This window comes from Eptatretus burgeri, chromosome 6 (assembly GCF_056783735.1).
Source record: "Eptatretus burgeri isolate ZD-2024b chromosome 6, Ebu_testis_v1, whole genome shotgun sequence".
Classification (NCBI taxonomy): Eukaryota; Metazoa; Chordata; class Myxini; order Myxiniformes; family Myxinidae; genus Eptatretus; species Eptatretus burgeri.
Window position 1 is genome coordinate 75677388 of NC_140966.1, and position 18317 is coordinate 75695704.

The 18317-nt window shown below is 44.7% G+C and overlaps 1 protein-coding gene across 1 annotated transcript in view; it reads right to left on the minus strand.

The window, feature by feature from the left end:
* The window catches only part of LOC147025092 (zinc finger protein 367-like), a 20266-nt gene extending 13084 nt beyond the window's left edge, over positions 1 to 7182 (minus strand). Inside the window, exons 1-2 of the mRNA XM_085885713.1 lie at positions 6815 to 7182; positions 1479 to 1644 (exon numbers count right to left, since the gene is read on the minus strand). Coding sequence (XP_085741839.1) covers positions 1479 to 1644; positions 6815 to 7021 — 373 coding nt within the window. The 5' untranslated portion in view covers positions 7022 to 7182. The remainder of the gene's footprint in view (positions 1 to 1478; positions 1645 to 6814) is intronic.
* Between the last annotated feature and the right edge of the window lie 11135 nt (positions 7183 to 18317).

The window sequence follows — 18317 nt, forward strand, 5'->3', positions numbered from 1 at the left end:
GCTGCTGAATCACGTGGCCAATGACGTCATCAATTTTTTTTGTTCCTGTGTACCAATTTATCCCGAGATGACCCTCAAAAATTTTCACACTGATCGGATGGAGCGTTCGACACATGCAATTATGACGTCATAACGAAAAATCACACGTTCCCCATGACGAGTACTTGCCATGTGCCGAGTTTCAACTTTTTCCTTGGTGCGGTTTCAGAGATACAGAGGTCCAAAGTTTTTCCAACATGGCTGGAAAAATGGAAATATACCATCAGAGATGGGGAATCCCCCACCATTGAATGAAAAAGGTCATACATATTCCAGATAATGAGGGAGGTGAATTGGAAACAAGACACAATTTGGTCTTCATCTCGAAAAAGTTCCCCAAGGGTGAGGAACATAGTAACCAAAAATAATTTAAATCAGATAAGCGGTTTTCCATTTATTACAAAAAAACATTTTTTTCAAGATGGCCGCCCCAGTCGGCCATCTTGGATCAGGCCAAACCCAAAATTAATATGGTTCTTCCTTTTCAGGTGGTACATGTGTGACCCAACTTTCAAATCGATATGGCGAACAGTTTATGAGTTATCGCACTCACAGCTATAAATGTTGACGCCCGGACGGACAGACAGCCGGACGACCTGGGTGACAATATCCCCCTTCCGCCACGCGGCGGGGGATAAAAATGTGTCTCTTCAATCCCACTCTTCCTTCCAGGTCTTCAAAACAGCTGTTCACCACCATCTCTTATCTTCCCCCATCCAAAACCATGACCTTTTCTACCCCCACTAATCCACCCGAAACCCACCTCCTTCAATTCAAATTCCCTGCATTTCTTCCTGAAACTCCCTGTCGTGCAAGAACCTGAAAGTCCCTGTAATGTCCATCTTGTTTACCCTATGTACCCTACCCCATCACTCTCCCTTCCACATATCTCATGTCTCTGTTCCACACTCTATTTTGTCCTTCCCTCTCCTATCCCTCGTTGTATGTTCTGTGTGTTAGCTCTCATAATTATGAGCCTTGACATTGCATACAAAAAAAAATGGCTGCCACACCACGTGGTCTATGATGTCATAATTATAAATAAAATATTCTACATGCGTATTCACTACTATGGTGAAAATTGTCTCAATATGACAAGCAGTTGTGAAGAAAAACACTAAAGTTCTGTGCGGACAAACAGACAAACAAACAGAGGAAATGTAATACCCTTTCCTCCAGTGAGGGCAATAATAAAAATGAATAAAGTTGCAAAAGGGGGAGTTTTCTTCTCCCAAGGTACTGTGCAAGGTACAGACGAAGGGTTCATGCCTGAAACGTCAGCTTTGCCTTGCTTCACACGGTGCCAAGCATACCTCAATCAATGTCCCGTCAGTGCTATCTAATTTAATACGTCCTGGACCCACAAACAGGGAAATTTGCCGAATTTGGCACACAGCACGGACGCATACCATCGCGGACAGATAGGCCAGTGCACGTACCTGTGTGCGTGCGGAGATGTGCCTGCAGGGACTTCTCCCGGGGAAACACACGACTGCAGACGGAACAGCGGATCCGGCTCGCTGAAAGAGTGCCCTCATTGATGAGTTCCCGGATCGAGTCTTGTGGAGGACGTCCTCGTCGACTACTATCTGCAGCTTGTCCACCCTGGAGCACAAACAGCCCTCTTATAAAATGTCTCAAGACTGCACCCTTCCTGTTTTATTTTTCCAAGTGATTCAGCGTTCATGTACTTGTACTGCAACAAAATCCAAAGGTATCCCATGATTTGTATTTTCACTTCAGTTACTTTTGATCCCTTTAGAGTGTAGAAGATGCGTTCATCATTTCTGGGCATAGAAACATACAATTATAAAAATAAACCAATTGGATTGCCTTTGAAGACACACCTCCAAGGATTTGCACGAGATGATTTCATGGAGTTTAACAATAACCTGGGCCAATGTACTGAAGGCATACAACAAAACCTTCCGCAATGTCCAAGGCTTATGGAGGAGTTTGTGCATGTATTGCGTGTTTGAGATGTTAATATAACAATTGTGCAAATGGCTCCTCTGGATTAATAATGTGTAGGATAGAACAGGTATTTCCTTAAAGTGAATGTCTCGCATAAGCATAAAGTAATTGTGACATTAGATATGTGTTGAGTATGTAATAGATAGACACCATCTACCCACCCTGCTGTTCATGTCTAAAAATCCTCATCCCTGCGAGCCAATCAATGCTTTATGTTCTTTCCTTTGTGAAATCTGTCTAAATGTGCTTTAAAGTGCTTGAAAGGCTTTGAGGCGAGATTGTTGGTGGGAGAATGGGATAGGTGCTGTCAGCCGCAGCTCATTACCTCAATTTCGGGACCAATGATCATGGAGGGATCACTCTGCCCACAGACTGGCTCTGGGCCAAAAGTGAGCGAGAGGGAAGGGGTGAAGCACATCAGGCTCGAGGTGGGGGCCACGGACTTTAAAGGCATCAAGGGGGATTTGAGGAGTTTTCCCAAGCCAAACACAACAGAAGGGTGCGTGATTTTGTCAGGCTGTCCTACTGTGCCACACCCCCACCCAGCCAGCCACGCCTCTCCTCCTACTTTATTTGTGCTCTCAACTGCAAAGATGGCATGCTGACCGAGCCTTATGCAGGGACGTGACAAGTCTGCCTCCCTGCACTGTAACAGCTGTCACACCGGCACAGCTCGGATATTTCCCATCTTGTCTGCTTCTATCTCCTTTGGTACGTCTGCGGGCCCAGACATTCCTTCGGTAATTAAGTTTCCTGATTGTTCATTAGTATCATTGGCACTTATGATCGGTATTGCATAAGGGATTGAATGGGATGGCGCTAAGCTGGAGATAGAGCTGCTGCATATATTTCTTACATACCGGTTATTACCTCCACCACCGAAGGTGAAGGAGGTTACGTTTTCTTCTCTTTTCTTCTCTTTTCTTCTCTTCTCTCTCTCTCTCTCTCTCGTTGTCTGTTTGTGTACAGGATATCTCAAAAAGTTGTGGACGGCTCCGGATGAAATTTTGTGGACAGGTTGGGTGTGTGATAAGAACAAACTGATTAGATTTTGGTGAAGATCCGGATCTGGATCCGACTACTAGAATTTTTAGTGACTTCATCATTGAGAGAGAGGGCCAAAAACAGGCCAAAGATATAGTACTGTATTGCATGATATTTCAAAAATGTAATGGGCCCGATATGTTCTCGTGGATCAGGCATTACGTGGCAGAGGTATGCGCTCTACCGAGTGCCCTCTTAGTTTGTTCTTGTATTGCTTCATCTAATCCTTCCCTGTGACCATCGTTTCTTTTATTGAATGTTCCTGGTCTCAGGTGGCCGCTTCATTTGGTGGTTCTAAAGATCTGTTTAGGGAAATAATTCGTTGCGGTTTCCACACCGTGTCAGGTGTCTCAGGTTGCTCGGCCTAATAACATCAAGACACGCGATGCCTTATCGGTACGACTCTGGATTGTTTTGGGGATCCCAATCTGTACTGTAATGTGGAATTTAGACATGAGACCTGATGGGGGTGGGGGGGGGAGGGTCTTCAAAACTGTCACCTATTGCGGTCGCTTTGATGGATTTGAACAAAACAACTTGGACGAGTCCGACAGCTGCAAAAATACTTTGACATGAATGACGAGGTCCTGAAAAGATAGACAAACTAATACAGTATTTGAGGGCCATCTATTTATTACATACGCAAGTAATGTGGAATCTTTATCTCTTCTCAAACACATTCTCGTTCTCTCCCCCCTCTCCTGCCCCAATTTAAATTCACAATTCCACCCCCTTAACGTGCATCAGGGGCCAGAGTGAGGACACAACAAAATGGCCCAAACGGGAAGTTGGACTTCAGGGAGAGGATACTCTTCAATAAACACACGAACTTCGAGTTCCGGATGCAAAAAAAAAGAAAAGAAAATGCAGTATTTGTTCGAATCAGACGTCGTTTACGTAAACGTTGACACCGATACCCTCGAGATGACTGGAAGTTCTTGGAGACTTGAAAGGATGACATTGATATGAACATTATAATAAACCGTTGGTATGGACTTTCCATTTCAGATTAAAAACTTAAATAAAAAAAAAATCAATGTCACCCGCAGGGTGACCCGTATCTTGCCAAAAGGTGACCACGTGTGACTTCTTTAAGGTCACACTGAGGTGAACAGAGCTGCTATCCACCAGGAGCGACTCCTTGAGGAATATCTGCCTACGAGAGATTCCGATGAGAATCGTTCTCCAGAGTAACCATGAAAAATATGCTTTTGCCTCATAACATCACCAAATGACGTCATAATGTCTCAAGCTTGACATATCTAGAAAGCACTCATCGAGGTGTTCAATTTGAGGTACTACACGATATGGTTCCTAAAACTTGAAAATTTGACCTTGGGGTCAAATATGTTTGACCTGAGGTGCTAACCATGAAGTTCAAGGCCAATCGCCACCAAAAATTAATCAGCTGAGCGCCAGACCATGAACTATATTCCCATGAAGTTTGAAGACGATCCGATCAAAATTACTCAAAAAATAAGGGTTTCGTCGACTCCCCTGATTTGCGCCAAAGTGACCTTGACCTTTGACCTTGACCTTCAAAATTTTGTGCGCTGAAAGGGACCTCTATAGGCCTCTGATATGCGAAGTTACAAAAATTTCCGATGATAACTGTGCTCTGCAGAATTTTTTATACGTGATTACAGACAAACAAACAAACAAACAAACAATAAAAAACATACAAGCTGACTAACATATCTTGCAAAAACTTCGTTTTGGCAAGATAATAAATAAATAAGTAAAAGAACAAACAAAACAAGTCTGAAAACGACGATGGTTCACGAGCGGTATTTGACGATGTCGATTGTTTCAGAAGTCAAGGATGAGACAATGTGATAATGTTTGACCAAGTTATAAAAATGATCAACATGATGTGGTTAGAGTGACAGGTTATTAGCTGCAAAATGTTGAAAACCCGGTTTCGTTCAACAACTTTCAAAATTTGACCATTGCATAACCATTAAAGGTCCCAAAACAATGTTGTGGACATTAAAATTAAAATAAGGAAACAGGATACGTGCTATAGCTTATTGGAGTTAGTTCGTCGAAGAAGGTCGAAAACCCGGTTCGATTCCCATAACTTTGAATATTTGACCTTTGTGAACTTTAAAGGTCAAAGGTCAAGGATTATGACCTTTGGTGCAAAACTTCCTCTGGAACATTCCAGGAACAATATAACGTCATATCGGCTATATGGCATTTCGCACTCCTCGAATTATCCATACTTTTATGAAATCGGCGTAAAAACAAACTTGAAGGGGGCGCCACGGGCAAGGTGTTCGAGATAGAGAAAAATGGTTTCAAGACTTTAGGTGGGGAATGACCAAGATTATGGATAAAAAATATTGTCATCCAAGCTCTCAAAGTTTGGGCGGTCATATCATTTTTATGTCAAAATTCGCAATTTTCTAAGTTTTTGACCTTATGACCTTGACCTTAGGACGAAAATGTAAAAATCTGACAACGACAAGTTTTAGATAATTCATTTTGCTCTTCAAATACCGAAGAACCCATTCCATTCAGTCAATTCCTTCGGAGAAGATAAATTTTAAATCCAACTACCCCCTAAAAATGGCTATTTTTTGGATGTGGCTCCGCCCACAATGGGCATAGCAGTTCCTCATTCAGGAAAACACAACGAGACATCGATATCGAACACATAACCAAGTTTCATCAAGATCGGATCAAAGTCCACGGAGTTACGCTCTGGACAGACAGACACACAGACAGACAAGCCGGGAGGCGGACATGGGTAGTCGATCAAGTCAAATTTAGTCGTTTTCCAGCCGTTACTAGCCAACAATAGCGTCCATAGCAACGGTTCTTTCTCACACATAACTAGGACATACCATGAACCTACCATACCAGTTTCAAGTATATCAGGACTCGTAGTCTCTGAGATATAACGAACTTCATTTTTTTATTGTTTTCGACCAGGGTTCATTCAAAGTCTATCTTCTCCGACAGTTTTCATAGGATCCGGCTGGAAATTTTTGACAATATGGCTGAATGTACTGCCCACAGTCGCTCGTGGCCCGATTTTTGATTTTCGAAATTTTTTTTTTTTTTATGATTTTTCAATAATTTCAAAGTCCCGTTGCTAGGCAACGGTGGTGTCCATAGCAACGGTTCTCATTTGCACACAACTAGGTCATGGTATGAACCTACCCACCAAGTTTCATCGACATCGCCATTGTATATACCGATAATAAGGGTAGAACAAATCTCAAAAAAAAAAAAACATTTTTGGAATTTTTTTTTTTTTTTTCTACAAGATCGACTAACCCAACAAAACGAATATCGTGGTCACTCTGGCTGCCGCTCGTGAATCAAGAATCTTTCTTCGTACAATTTTGGCATAAAATATATATTAAAACACGAGGAACAAGAGTGAATCGAAGTTTATTTCGAGAATAGATCGCACATCGTCATGTAGTCAAGAAAACATCACAAAGTGCACTTTGGCTTTCTGAACGAGGTGTTAAAAAAAAAAAAAAAGGTTCCATCTTCATCCCCGGAAGTAACGACGTTCAGTCTCGAGCACGAAGCCGGAAACACGTGGCGCGGGTTTAAAAACCCGACTTTCCCGCGCTTTGTCGACGTCCTTCTCGCAAGTCACGTGACCGAGTTTAATCCTCGGTATCGCAACAACAAACACCTTAAGCAGTCGAGTCGTTCAATGCCAGCAAAAACCAAGGGAACGGGTAAAAAAAAAAAAAAGCGCGGAAACGCCACCTGCGCGCTCGCGGAGGCTCACCTGCGCGTCGTTCGCTCGGACTTGCTGAGGCGATGAACTCGGGCTGATCGAAATGAGTCGGGCGCTCTCACCCCAGCGCCACGGGTACACCACGAAGTCGCTCAGACCCGGACTTACCGGGCCGTCGTGCGCGGTTCGCGGCGCCGTCCGGATCACCGACACCACGGCCGCCTTGCGCGGCGTCTGCAACTGTGACTCCGACTCCATGAGTCCTCGTCACGCCGCCTCAACAACAACAACAACCTCAGCTCCGTCCACCCCAAACGTTAAACGGGTACACTTTCCCGCTTAATTGTTCGCGCCTTTTCCCGCTGCATTGTGGGAAACCGTGCAACTTCGTGTGGAGCTTTTCCGCACGGGCAAATAAAAACTTCGTTCGGATAGAGGTTGTTTCCCCCCCCCCCTTCAAATCTTTCTACTTGCAGAAGTTCGTAAACGAAGTTAAAAAAAAAAAAAAAAAAATTCACGTTGTTGAAACGTTTAAAGAGAAGCGCGTGTGACGTCACTTCCGGGAAGGACTGCTATTATTGGAGCACTGGGTTGGGCGATGATGATGATTATAATGATATCTCATACAGACCGGGTTTAGTTTAAATGACTTTTTCAATAACATCAGGACCGACCTATTCAAAGAAGTTGTTGAAAGCTCGACGCACAAGCGCTTTGAATTATTTACAAAAACAAAGGGAACAACTGTTGAGCGAAGATATTGCTCTCGGCTTGGATCAAAAAATAAATACTGTTCTCAATCCCGAATATAACGCTTCATCCATCAGCATACGTAATTACTGAAGATCAAAAATATGTTAAAACGGTGTTTGTTTTCAGGAACCAGCGCACTGAAACATTATATGTATACACCACCTCGACCCGGCCGCTTACTGGGCAACACTGAGTCCCTCATCCCAGCCCACCCCACTTCCTCCCTCTGGACTCTCACCCCATCCCTTCCCAACCGTCCTCTTCCCACCATATCCCCTCCCTATGGACGCCCACCCTACCCCTTTCCCTTGCCTCCTCCCACCCCACATCCCTCCCTCCAGATTCTCACCCCTACCCCTCCCTCCTCCTTCCACCCCAGGCCTTCCCCTACCTCCCCACTCCACCCCACCCAACCCTCCTCCAGATTCTCACCCCTACCCCTCCCTCCTCCTTCCACCCCAGGCCTTCCCCTACCTCCCCACTCCACCACACCCTACCCTCCTCCAGATTCTCACCCCTACCCCTCCCTCCTCCTTCCATCTCAGGCCTTCCCCTACCTCCCCACCCTGCCCTCCTCCAGATTCTCACCCCTCCCCCTCCTTTCACCCCAGGCCTTTCCCTACCTCCCCCACCCTACCCTCCTCCAGATTCCCACCCCGACCCACCCTCCTCCTTCCACCCCAGGCGTTCCCGAATCTCCCCCACCCTGCCCTCCTCCAGATTCCCACCCCTACCCTTCCCTCCTCCTTCCACCCCAGGCCTTCCCCTACCTTCCCACTCCTCCCCACCCACCCCTCCTCCTGATTCTCGCCCCTACCCCTCCCTCCTCCTTCCACCCCAGGCCTTCCCCTACCTCCCCACTCCACCCCACCCTCCTCCAGATTCTCACCCCTACCCCTCCCTCCTCCTTCCACCCCAGGCCTTCCCGTATCTCCCCACCCTGCCCTCCTCCAGATTCTCACCCCGACCCCTCCCTCCTCCTTCCACCCCAGGCCTTCCCCTACCTCCCCCACCCTGCCCTCCGCCAGATTTTCACCCCGACCCCTCCCTCCTCCTTCCACCCCAGGCCTTCCCCTACCTCCCCCACCCTGCCCTCCTCCAGATTCTCACCCCGACCCCTCCCTCCTCCTTCCACCCCAGGCCTTCCCCTACCTCCCCCCTCCCACTCCACCCCACCCTCCTCCAGATTCCCACCCCACCCTTTCCCCTCCCATCTCCTCTAACCCCCTTCCCCTCCATCCCACGAAGGAATTTTCGCAGGGTGTATATGAAAGTGGAGGTGTACAATGTACATAATACATAAAAACTCGACCCACCCACCCCTGGGTTGGTCAAGTTTGCACACAACTTGCTGAAAAATGTGTCGTCTATGTTTTGTAAGAAGATTACAGATGTTTGTGCAGTGTGCGCTTATAAGGTTTGAGATGGTCTCAACTGTAAAGGGTACATCACAATTGTTGTTAGCGTCAAAGGGGTCAATAGGGTCTCGCCTCTCAAGCATGTAAAAAGGATCTTAAAAGGTCCAAGTGGTCTAAAGTTACTAAATTATCAAGGGTCCAAGCTGTCTAAAGGGTGGAAGGGGTCTCAACGTTCTTACGGATCTTTGAGGTCTTAGGAGTCAAAAGGGTCTTCAAAGTCTTATCGGTCTTTTGTGTGTTGAAGAGTCTTTGGGGTCTTCAGGGTCTTAAAGCATCTTTGAGGGTATTGAGGGGTCTTAGGGAGTCTTAAGGGTGTTCGGGTTCTTAGGGGTCTTCAAGGGTCTTAAGGGTCTATGGGGTCTACAGGGCATTCGGAGGAATTAAAGGGTCTTCGAGATAGTAAAAGGGTCTTATGGGTCTTTGGAGTCTTAGAAGAGTCCGGTTTTGGATGAAAATACCCTTTCGGCCAATCCTCGGGTCTGTGTGCCAAATTGGGTGGTTATCGGCTCAGCGGTCTTTGCAAAAACACGTGAACATACAGAGAGACAGACGATACATTTGATGTCTTACATTTACGAGAACATGGCAGCTGAACAAAAGCATAAGCACTTTGGAACATATAAATATTATTTGTACTATATGGGAAATCATTGAAACCTGCCACATCGGGGAAGCACGACACCTAATAAAATCACTGCCACTGCTTAGAATGTTGGCTTACCAACGCTCGCTCTCTTGCACCTGCTGTCTGGAGTAGGCCAGCAAGAGAGAGGGCAAGATAGGGAGGGGTGAACGATAAAGGGAGTGAGGGAGATGGAGGAGTAAGGGGAAGGAAAGGAATGGATGAGACCAATAATTTAGGAGGTAAAGGGGGAGGGACGAAATTCGGCAATATTATATTTTCTATACGATCTCAGCTCTTGGAAGAGTGAGATGACAAAGGCAATGAACTGACATTGTGGACACAGTTGGACAAAACGAGCAACAGGATGAATGAACAATAAAAGAGGAAAGGACGGGAAGGAAACAGTCACCTGCAAGTCCGACGGGAAAGTTGGGTTCGGTTGGGTCGGGTTATGGGGATGGGTGAAATCATGTGACGGTAGGGCACCGACTGCTTAGAACGGGATCGAAGATCCTCAAGAAGACAATTACACGAATGGGAGAAAAGAGAGTCTGCATAAGCTATAAGCCTGGACTTTCGGGGTTTAACCAGGTGTTACTGGAGGAGCAGGGGATGGGTAGGAGTGCTGAAAAACACACAGGGAGCCAGACCAGAGGAAGATATGGGATAAAACAGAGGCCACCGACCAGTCTGTAGTGCGAGAGCAACAGGACTTGTGTTTCTGCCTCATTGTGGGAGATGCGAACAATGTTGAGAGCAAATTAGATATTCCAGACAATCCAGGAGAGACAATCGTGACGCTGGGGTGCCACCCCATATGGGAGAGCCATACTCCATTGAGCTAATGACAAAGGCTTGTAGGCTGGGAGTAATTGTGACCTTTTGAGGAGCATTCAACAAACCTAACATTTAACCTATTTTATTTCAGAAACTATACAACTGAACAGTGTTGTTTTTTTTTTTTTTTTACCAGCTGTGTAACTGTAAATCAATACGAGCTTTATGTGTTTTCCTTGACGCCTTATGGATTGTGTCTGCCAAGGTCTGTTTTTCCTGTTTACTCGTGCAGTAACCTCTTTGAAACATCAGTCTCAAAACAACACATGGTTTTGGGCATGAGAGAGCAGGAAGTGAATGATCTGACAATATTGTTACGGATTTGGAAACGTTGTGCACACAAACAGCCAGAGTCCCCGTAGTTCACTTATTTTGATAAGTATGTGTACAGTTGGAATCCATCCCCTATGTCTAAAGGGAATTTCGTGTGTGCGCTGCGAGTTATTTTATAGTTAGGTTATTTAAATATCCAGATGCCCTCCACTTGCGGCCACATTGTCTTTCAGCGCTTGCGCCCTCGCCTCGCGGCCGTAGCATACGAGGCAAGGTCCTCGTGTGCTTGATTCGACTTCCTCGAATTGGTCTGCATTCCAATACCACAAGGCAAAATCATGGTTTCTCGAGCAAGAGGGGTAGAGGGGGCGGGGTTTTCCCCGGCTTGGCCATAACCCCACCCAGAAAGGGCGGATCCATGGAGGTCCCTGTCCAATCAGGGCGATCAGCGCGTCAGCTGCACCAAGGCCCCGCCCTGCTCAGAGCGGTCGTGAAAGGATGACGTGACCCTCAGTGTGCATGTGTGTGGGGAGTTCTTGTGCTCGTTCGAGTTCGGAGAGTTCAGAGTTCAGAGAGTTCTTTCCTGTCCTTGGGAGTTCTTGAGAGTTCTTTGAAGTTCTTTGGGGGGAGCAGTTCTTGGAAGGCAGTTTGGGTGTGCTGTCGTCAATGCTGGAGCTCTCAAGCCTGGAGTCTCCGCTCGCCTTCTACAAGGAGCGACCCTGGATCCGCTATCTACCATCCAAGCTCCCACGGACCACGGTTCCCACACGTGCAGTCGCAGGCCAAGCCGCCCGAACTCGGTCAAGTACCCCGAAAGAACTCTGACCCCCAGCTCAACTATCCCCTTGGCTGCGAGGGTCGAATAAAGACCAATTGGGTCCTTTTTCTTTTGGGTGTGTGTCTGTATGTGGCGCCGTCCTATAAGTAAAACTGTTTTAGTGTTTCTGATCTTTGTAAATATTTGCTTGCATATAGTCGTGAATAAGTCTCCACTTCGTCCCTTTCTTTTATTCCTGTAAATAAAATAATTGTTTAAATGTTCCAGTTCGTTTCTGTCCTTTCTTTGATTGACCCAGCATGGTTCGGACTTGACAATTAGTGAGGCCGTGTGGGCCGGTAAATTGTTTATTTGGTCCGACGGATCTTGGTAATCCCCGTTCGGTTTACACCCGGATCGGGCTCGGTAAACGGTCCGTTCCGTCCGAGGTCCGTCGAGGGTGTGTTTTTCCCCGGTAGTTGGACGACGTGGGTATTCAGGTATATTGAAATTAGGCAATTAACCTGACCCCACGCCGTCAAAATATTGGCAACCACGGTCCGCAAAGGGACCCATGACCTTTCGGACTGATCCGAGAGTCACGACCTAAATTCCAGGTGTTCGGTCGGGGGGAGACGGCTCGACTGCCCCCCCCCCCGGTGGTCGTTTATCGCCACCGAACCCCAGCCCACAACAATATATGGTCGAGGATTAAGTGACCATACATATACAGTGCCGATAGAATGTCAACACCCCCAATTATAATTTTCAACTTTTGTTGCTTTATAGCCTGGAATTAAATTACACTAGCCAAACCCACGCTCTGCGCAAAGTTTCGAAAGTGAGGGTTCGTTAGGACGTCAATATATCCAGTGTTCACAAAGTGATTTATCGAATTTCTTTAAATACAATGTTTGTTGTTACATATTTTGTGTCAAATTCACCTTCTGAGGTAGTCAGCATGTGTAGAAGAGGGTTTTGCATTGCAGACGCTGTTTTCTCGGAGTGGCATTACGCCTCTCAGCGGTGACGGTCTGTCGACGACAGACGTGATGATGTCAGCGAATGACCGATGATGTCATGACGTCATTACGCCTCTCAGCAGTGACGTCACATGTCGCCGTGCAAACGAATGTAAAAATTAGAAAATCTCCAAAAATTCACAAACCTGTCCGTGTGGCACCATCTCACATAGCCCTTGCTGTTCATTAGACCACAGAGCACCCGCATGCCGAAAGTGGAGACAATCCGTCTGGCAGTTTTGGAGGAGATACGTCAAATTACGCGTAGATGTTAACAGAAATAATATATAGGATTAAATCACACTTTTTCCACCTTTATTTACACATTCTAACTCACAACTTCCAAATGAAAAACAAATTCTACAAATTTCAGAAAATTCATTAAAAATACAAAACTAGAATATCTTGGTTGGATAAGTGTCCTCCCCCTGAGTTAATACTTGGTGGAAGCACCTCTGACAACAATTACAGCTGTGAGTATGTTGGGATAGGTCACCACAAACTTTGCACACCTTGATTGGGCAATACTTTCCCAGTCTGTTGTTCAAAACTGTTCAAGTTCAGTCAAGTTCAAATCAAGTTTGAACTGTTCAAGTTCAAATCTCACACTCTCACTATGTCTCTTCGAAAGGACTGTTTAGAAAACCCCCCCATCCACTTTCTCAACAATCCTCTGGAAGAAGTCTTTTCTTTCAAGCTTCTGGGTCTCACTATCTGCCATGACCTTTCCTGGGAAAGTCACATTTCCAACCTTGCCTCAAAAGCCAGTCGCCGACTGGGAATCCTCCGTCGTGCTAAGTCCTTCCTCGGCCCTCTTGAGCTCCTGACCACTTACAAAGCTTTTGTCCGTAGCCTGATGGAGTACTGCTGTCCCCTCTGGGCTGGTGCTCCTGCCTCCCACCTTTCTCGGCTACACGCTGTCGAAACCAGGGCATTTAAGATCATTGGCATCTCCCGCAATGAAGCTGAGTCTTTGGGCCTCTCACTCAATCACCGCAGGTTGGTCGGTGGTCTTTCTGTCTTCTACTGACTCCTCTCCAGCCATGCCCCCCCCTGCTCTCTCTGCGATTTGTCCCCACCACATTTCCACAGGGCGCTCAAGGTCCGCCAACAACCCCCTTCTGGTAAAACTACCAAAATCACGAATCACTGCTCATCTTCACTCTTTCATTCCTCTTTTTTCCCACCTTTGGAATAAACTTCCTCACTCTATTCTTTCCCATTCTTCCCTCCAGGCTTTCAAAACAGCTGTTCACCACCACCTCTTATCTTCCCCCATCCAAATCCTCGATCTTTTCTACCCCCGATAATCCACCCAAGCCCACTTCCTTCAATTCCCCTGCTTTCCTTCCTGAAAGTCCCTGTAATGTCCATCTTCTCTTCGCCATGTTCCCCGTCCCATCCCCATCCCTCTCCCTTTCACAGTTCACCTAATGTGTCTGTTCCCCACTGTTTTGTCCCTTCCACTCCCACCCCTCTTGTCTCATGCCTCCTTGCTGTGAGTTGTGTGTTAGCTCTCATACGAGCCTCGACCAAAGTATACAAAAAAAAAAGTTGCGTGGGGAGCGTTGATGGACAAAAAATCAAGTCATGCCACAGATTTTCAATTGGAATTTGGCCGGGGCTCTGACTGGGCCACTCAAGGACATTTATCTTTTTGTTCCTTCGCCACTCCAGTGTAGCTTTAGCTGTGTGCTTTGGGTCGTTATCATGATGAAAGGTGAACTTCCGTCCCAATTTCAGCTTTCCTGCAGAGGGCAGCAGGTTTTCCTCTGGGATTTTTCTGTATTTTGCTCCATCCATTTTCCCTTCTATCCTGACAAGTGCCCCAGTCTCTGTGGATGAGAAACATCCCCATAACGTGATGCTGCCACCACCATGATTCACAGTCGGGATGGTATTCTTTGGGTGATGTGCTGTGTTGAGTTTGCACCAAACAAAACGTTTTGCATTGAGGCCAAAAAGTTCCATCTTGGTTTCATCAGACCACAAAACTTTTTTGCCACATGACTTCAGAATCTCTGGAGTGGTTTTTTGCATACCTGAAACGGAACTCAAGGTGAACTTTTTTGAGTAATGGCTTCCTTTTTGCCACCCTACCGTACAGGCCAGACTTGTGGCATGCTTAGGATATTGTTGTGACATGTACACAGTGACCAGTCTTTGCCATAAAGGCCTGTAGCTCTTTCAAAGTTGCCATTGGCCTCTTGGTGGCCTCTCTGATCAGTTTACTCCTTGCTTGGTCATCCCTTATCGAGAGATGGCCTGATCTAGGCAGGGTCTTGGTGGTACCATACACCTTCCATTTCTTAATTATTGTCTTGACTGTGCTCCAAGGGATATTCAAGGCCTTTGAAATATTTTTTATACCCATCCCCTGATCCTTGCCTTTCCACAACTTTATCCTGGAGGTCTTTTGAAAGCTCCTTGGTGCTCATGGTTGAGTCTTTGCTGTGAAATGCACTACCCAGCAGAGGAAAGCTACAAGAACAGCTGATTTTATTCTGAAACTAGAAGGGCACTTGATGGAGTGCATACCTCCACCACTCAATGCCTGATCCACAAGAATATATCTGACTCAATACATTTTTGAAATATCATGCTATACAGTACTATACAGTATAGTTTTTGGCCCTATCTCTCAACGGTGAAGAATCACTTAAAAAATTAAATAACTATTGTATGCAGATCCAGATTCAGATGTTCACCAAAATCAAATCAATTCGTCCTTGCCACACACTCAACATGTACACCAAGTTTCGTCCGAATATGTCCACAACTTTTTGAGGTATCCTGTAATCTATCGGTTTAGCCCTTTCTCTCAATGGTGAAGAATCACTTTAAAAAAAAAAACATTATCAGATCTGGATATGAATTCGGATCTTCACCAAAATTGAATAAATTTTGCCTTGTCACACACCCAACTTGTCCACCAAGTTTCGTCTGAATCCGTCAACAACTTTTTGAGATATCGTGCTTTCTCTCATTTTCGTCTTGATCGCTCAACCGTGAAGAATCATTTAATAAATTCTAGTAGTCGGATCCGGATCCGGATCTTCACCAAAGTCGAATCGGTTCGTTCTTATCACACACCTAACCTATCCACAAAATTTCATCCAAATCCGTCCTCAACTTTTTGAGATATCCTGCACACAAACAAACAAATGAAATTGCTCGTTGAGCAAGGAATTGCCAGAATAACTTTGTCATATCTCCATGATCTCTGAAAAAAACAAAAACTTCTCCAAATCTCCAAATTCTCCTTCTCTGGACCCACTTGTCAGAACGCTATCAAATTTGGGTTGCAACATTATGGTCGTGTTGGGATGTTAATTATATTGTGGAAGTCATGTGGATCACGTGACCAGAAGTGTGTCAAAATGGCCAAGTCAACTTTTGGGGAAATTGATTTAATGCCTTTAAAAATTTTCTCCAGACCCACCCGTCAGATTGCGACCAAATTTGGGTTACAACTTTAGGACTGGGTGGTGATGTTAAATTACGGAGGTCATGCTGATCACATCACCGGAAATGTGTCAAAATGGTGGATTTAGTAAAATATTTGGAAAATTGCGTAAATTCCTTTAAAAAAATCTTCATCAGACCCACCAGTCAGAATTCTACCAAATTTGGGTAACAGCATTAGGCCAGGGCCCAGATAAGCTCCAGGTCCAGTGGTCCTATTTTTCTTTGCAGGAGCAAGGCTAATGGAAGAGCAAGGTAGAACCGACAGTGGGACAAACATAAAGGGAACTAGAGGGGGAGCACTCGGTAGAGTGCAAAACCTCCGCCGCCAATACTGCTGGGTCACTTAAGTGAACCTGATATCCTATTCATTGTAGGTCAAAATGGATCAAACTCTACTGAACCACGATTGAATAAACTAAACTAAATCGACACGCATGTAGAAATGCCAAAAAAATAAAATCGAATTTTTTTTGAAAAAAAAAAGGTGCAAAATTTCTGGGGTTTTTTTCTCTAACAATTTTTTTTTGGGGGGGGGTGGAAATCACTTAAAACATGTAGAAATGCAAAAAAGGTGCAAAATTTCTGGGGTTTTTTCTCTAACAAATTTTTTTTGGGGGGGGGGTGGAAATCACTTTAAACATGTAGAAATGCAAAAAAAAAAAACTTTTCAAATATTTTTCAAGTAAAATCTAAAAATTTTTGAAAAAAAAGTTGCAAAATTTTCTTTTTTTTTCTCTAACAATTTTTTTTTTTTGGTTGGAAATGACTTAAAACATGTAGAATTGCAAAAACAAAAATTCAAATATTTTTTCAAAATAGCCGCCATAGCGGCCATATTGGACTTTGGATCAAGTCCAAAATCTAATGGCATGATCCTTGGACCATACCTAATCCCCCCCCACCAAGTTTCGTCAAAATCCGTCCAGGAGTTTTTCCGTAATACTGTTCACAAACAAACAAACAAACAAACAAACAGGGGTGAAAACAGTAACCTCCGTCCATCTTTGATGGCGGAGGTTAATGAACGATCAGGAAAAGAGGAGGGGAGGAAGGGAGGAAACTGAAACTCACATGTAAGATGGTTGGTTTAGGAAAGGTTAATGAGAGTTAAAAAAAAAAGATCATGGGTCTGAATTGGGGATGATAGATGGTGGTGCACTGCTTGCTTCCTGCACTGGTGCACTCAAGTCCTGGAGGGAATAGTGAGACAGAGCAGTCTCTCGAAAGGTAGTTCCACAGATGGGAGAAGCGAGGCATAAAAGAGTTGAGGTGTGCAGTCAGCCTGGATTTTGGAAGTTTAACCAGGAAGGGGCTACTGGAAAAACGTGTCCATCCAGGAAAGGGTGCGTTCCATTACCGATCGACTTGTAGGGCGCTCACCAAGTGGCTTAAGCACTCAAGCAAGCACTCCAACGAAACGGTTGAGAAGGAACGTCTGGCTTGGCAAGCGATAGCAAGCTGATTGTTAATGAAACACACCCCTGGAGTTCCTGGGGAGGGTTGGAGGAATGAGAGAGTCAGAGATGTTGAACAGACAGTATAAATTTTATAAAGGTTTGTAATTGGTATCCTATGGTAACCAATGCCATGTATGGTATGGCAGGCCACAAGCAAATGGTAAGTCAACAATATAGTCTCTATGTTCAAGTAAAAGGGACTTTCCCATTCTCAATGGTGCTGAATGGTTTACCATGGTAAACATTTATGGCAAACATTTATGGTAACCAATTATGGTGAACATTTATGGTAAACAACATTTACGGTGAACATTTACGGTGAACATTTATGGTAAACATTCATGGTAACCAATTATGGTGACATTTATGGTGAACATTTACGGTAAACATTTATGGTGACATTTACGGTGAACATTTATGGTAAACATTTACGGTGAACATTTATGGTAAACATTTACGGTGAACATTTATGGTAAACATTTACGGTGACATTTATGGTAACCAATTATGGTGAACATTTATGGTGAACATTTATAGTAAGCATTTATAAGCATTTATGGTAAACATTTACGGTGAACATCTATGGTAAACATTTACGGTAAACATTTATGGTGAACATGTATGGTGAACATTTATGGTAAGCATTTATGGTGAACATTTATGGTAAACATCTATGGAAAACATTTATGGTAACCAATTATGGTGAACATTTATGGTAAACATTTATGGTAACCAATTATGGTGAACATTTATGGTGAACATTGATGGTGAACATTTATGGTGAACATTTATGGTAAACATTTATGGTGAACATTGATGGTGAACATTTATGGTGAACATTTATGGTGAACATTTATGGTAAACTTCTATGGAAAACATTTATGGTAAACATCTATGGAAAACATTTATGGTAACAAATTATGGTGAACATTTATGGTAAACAT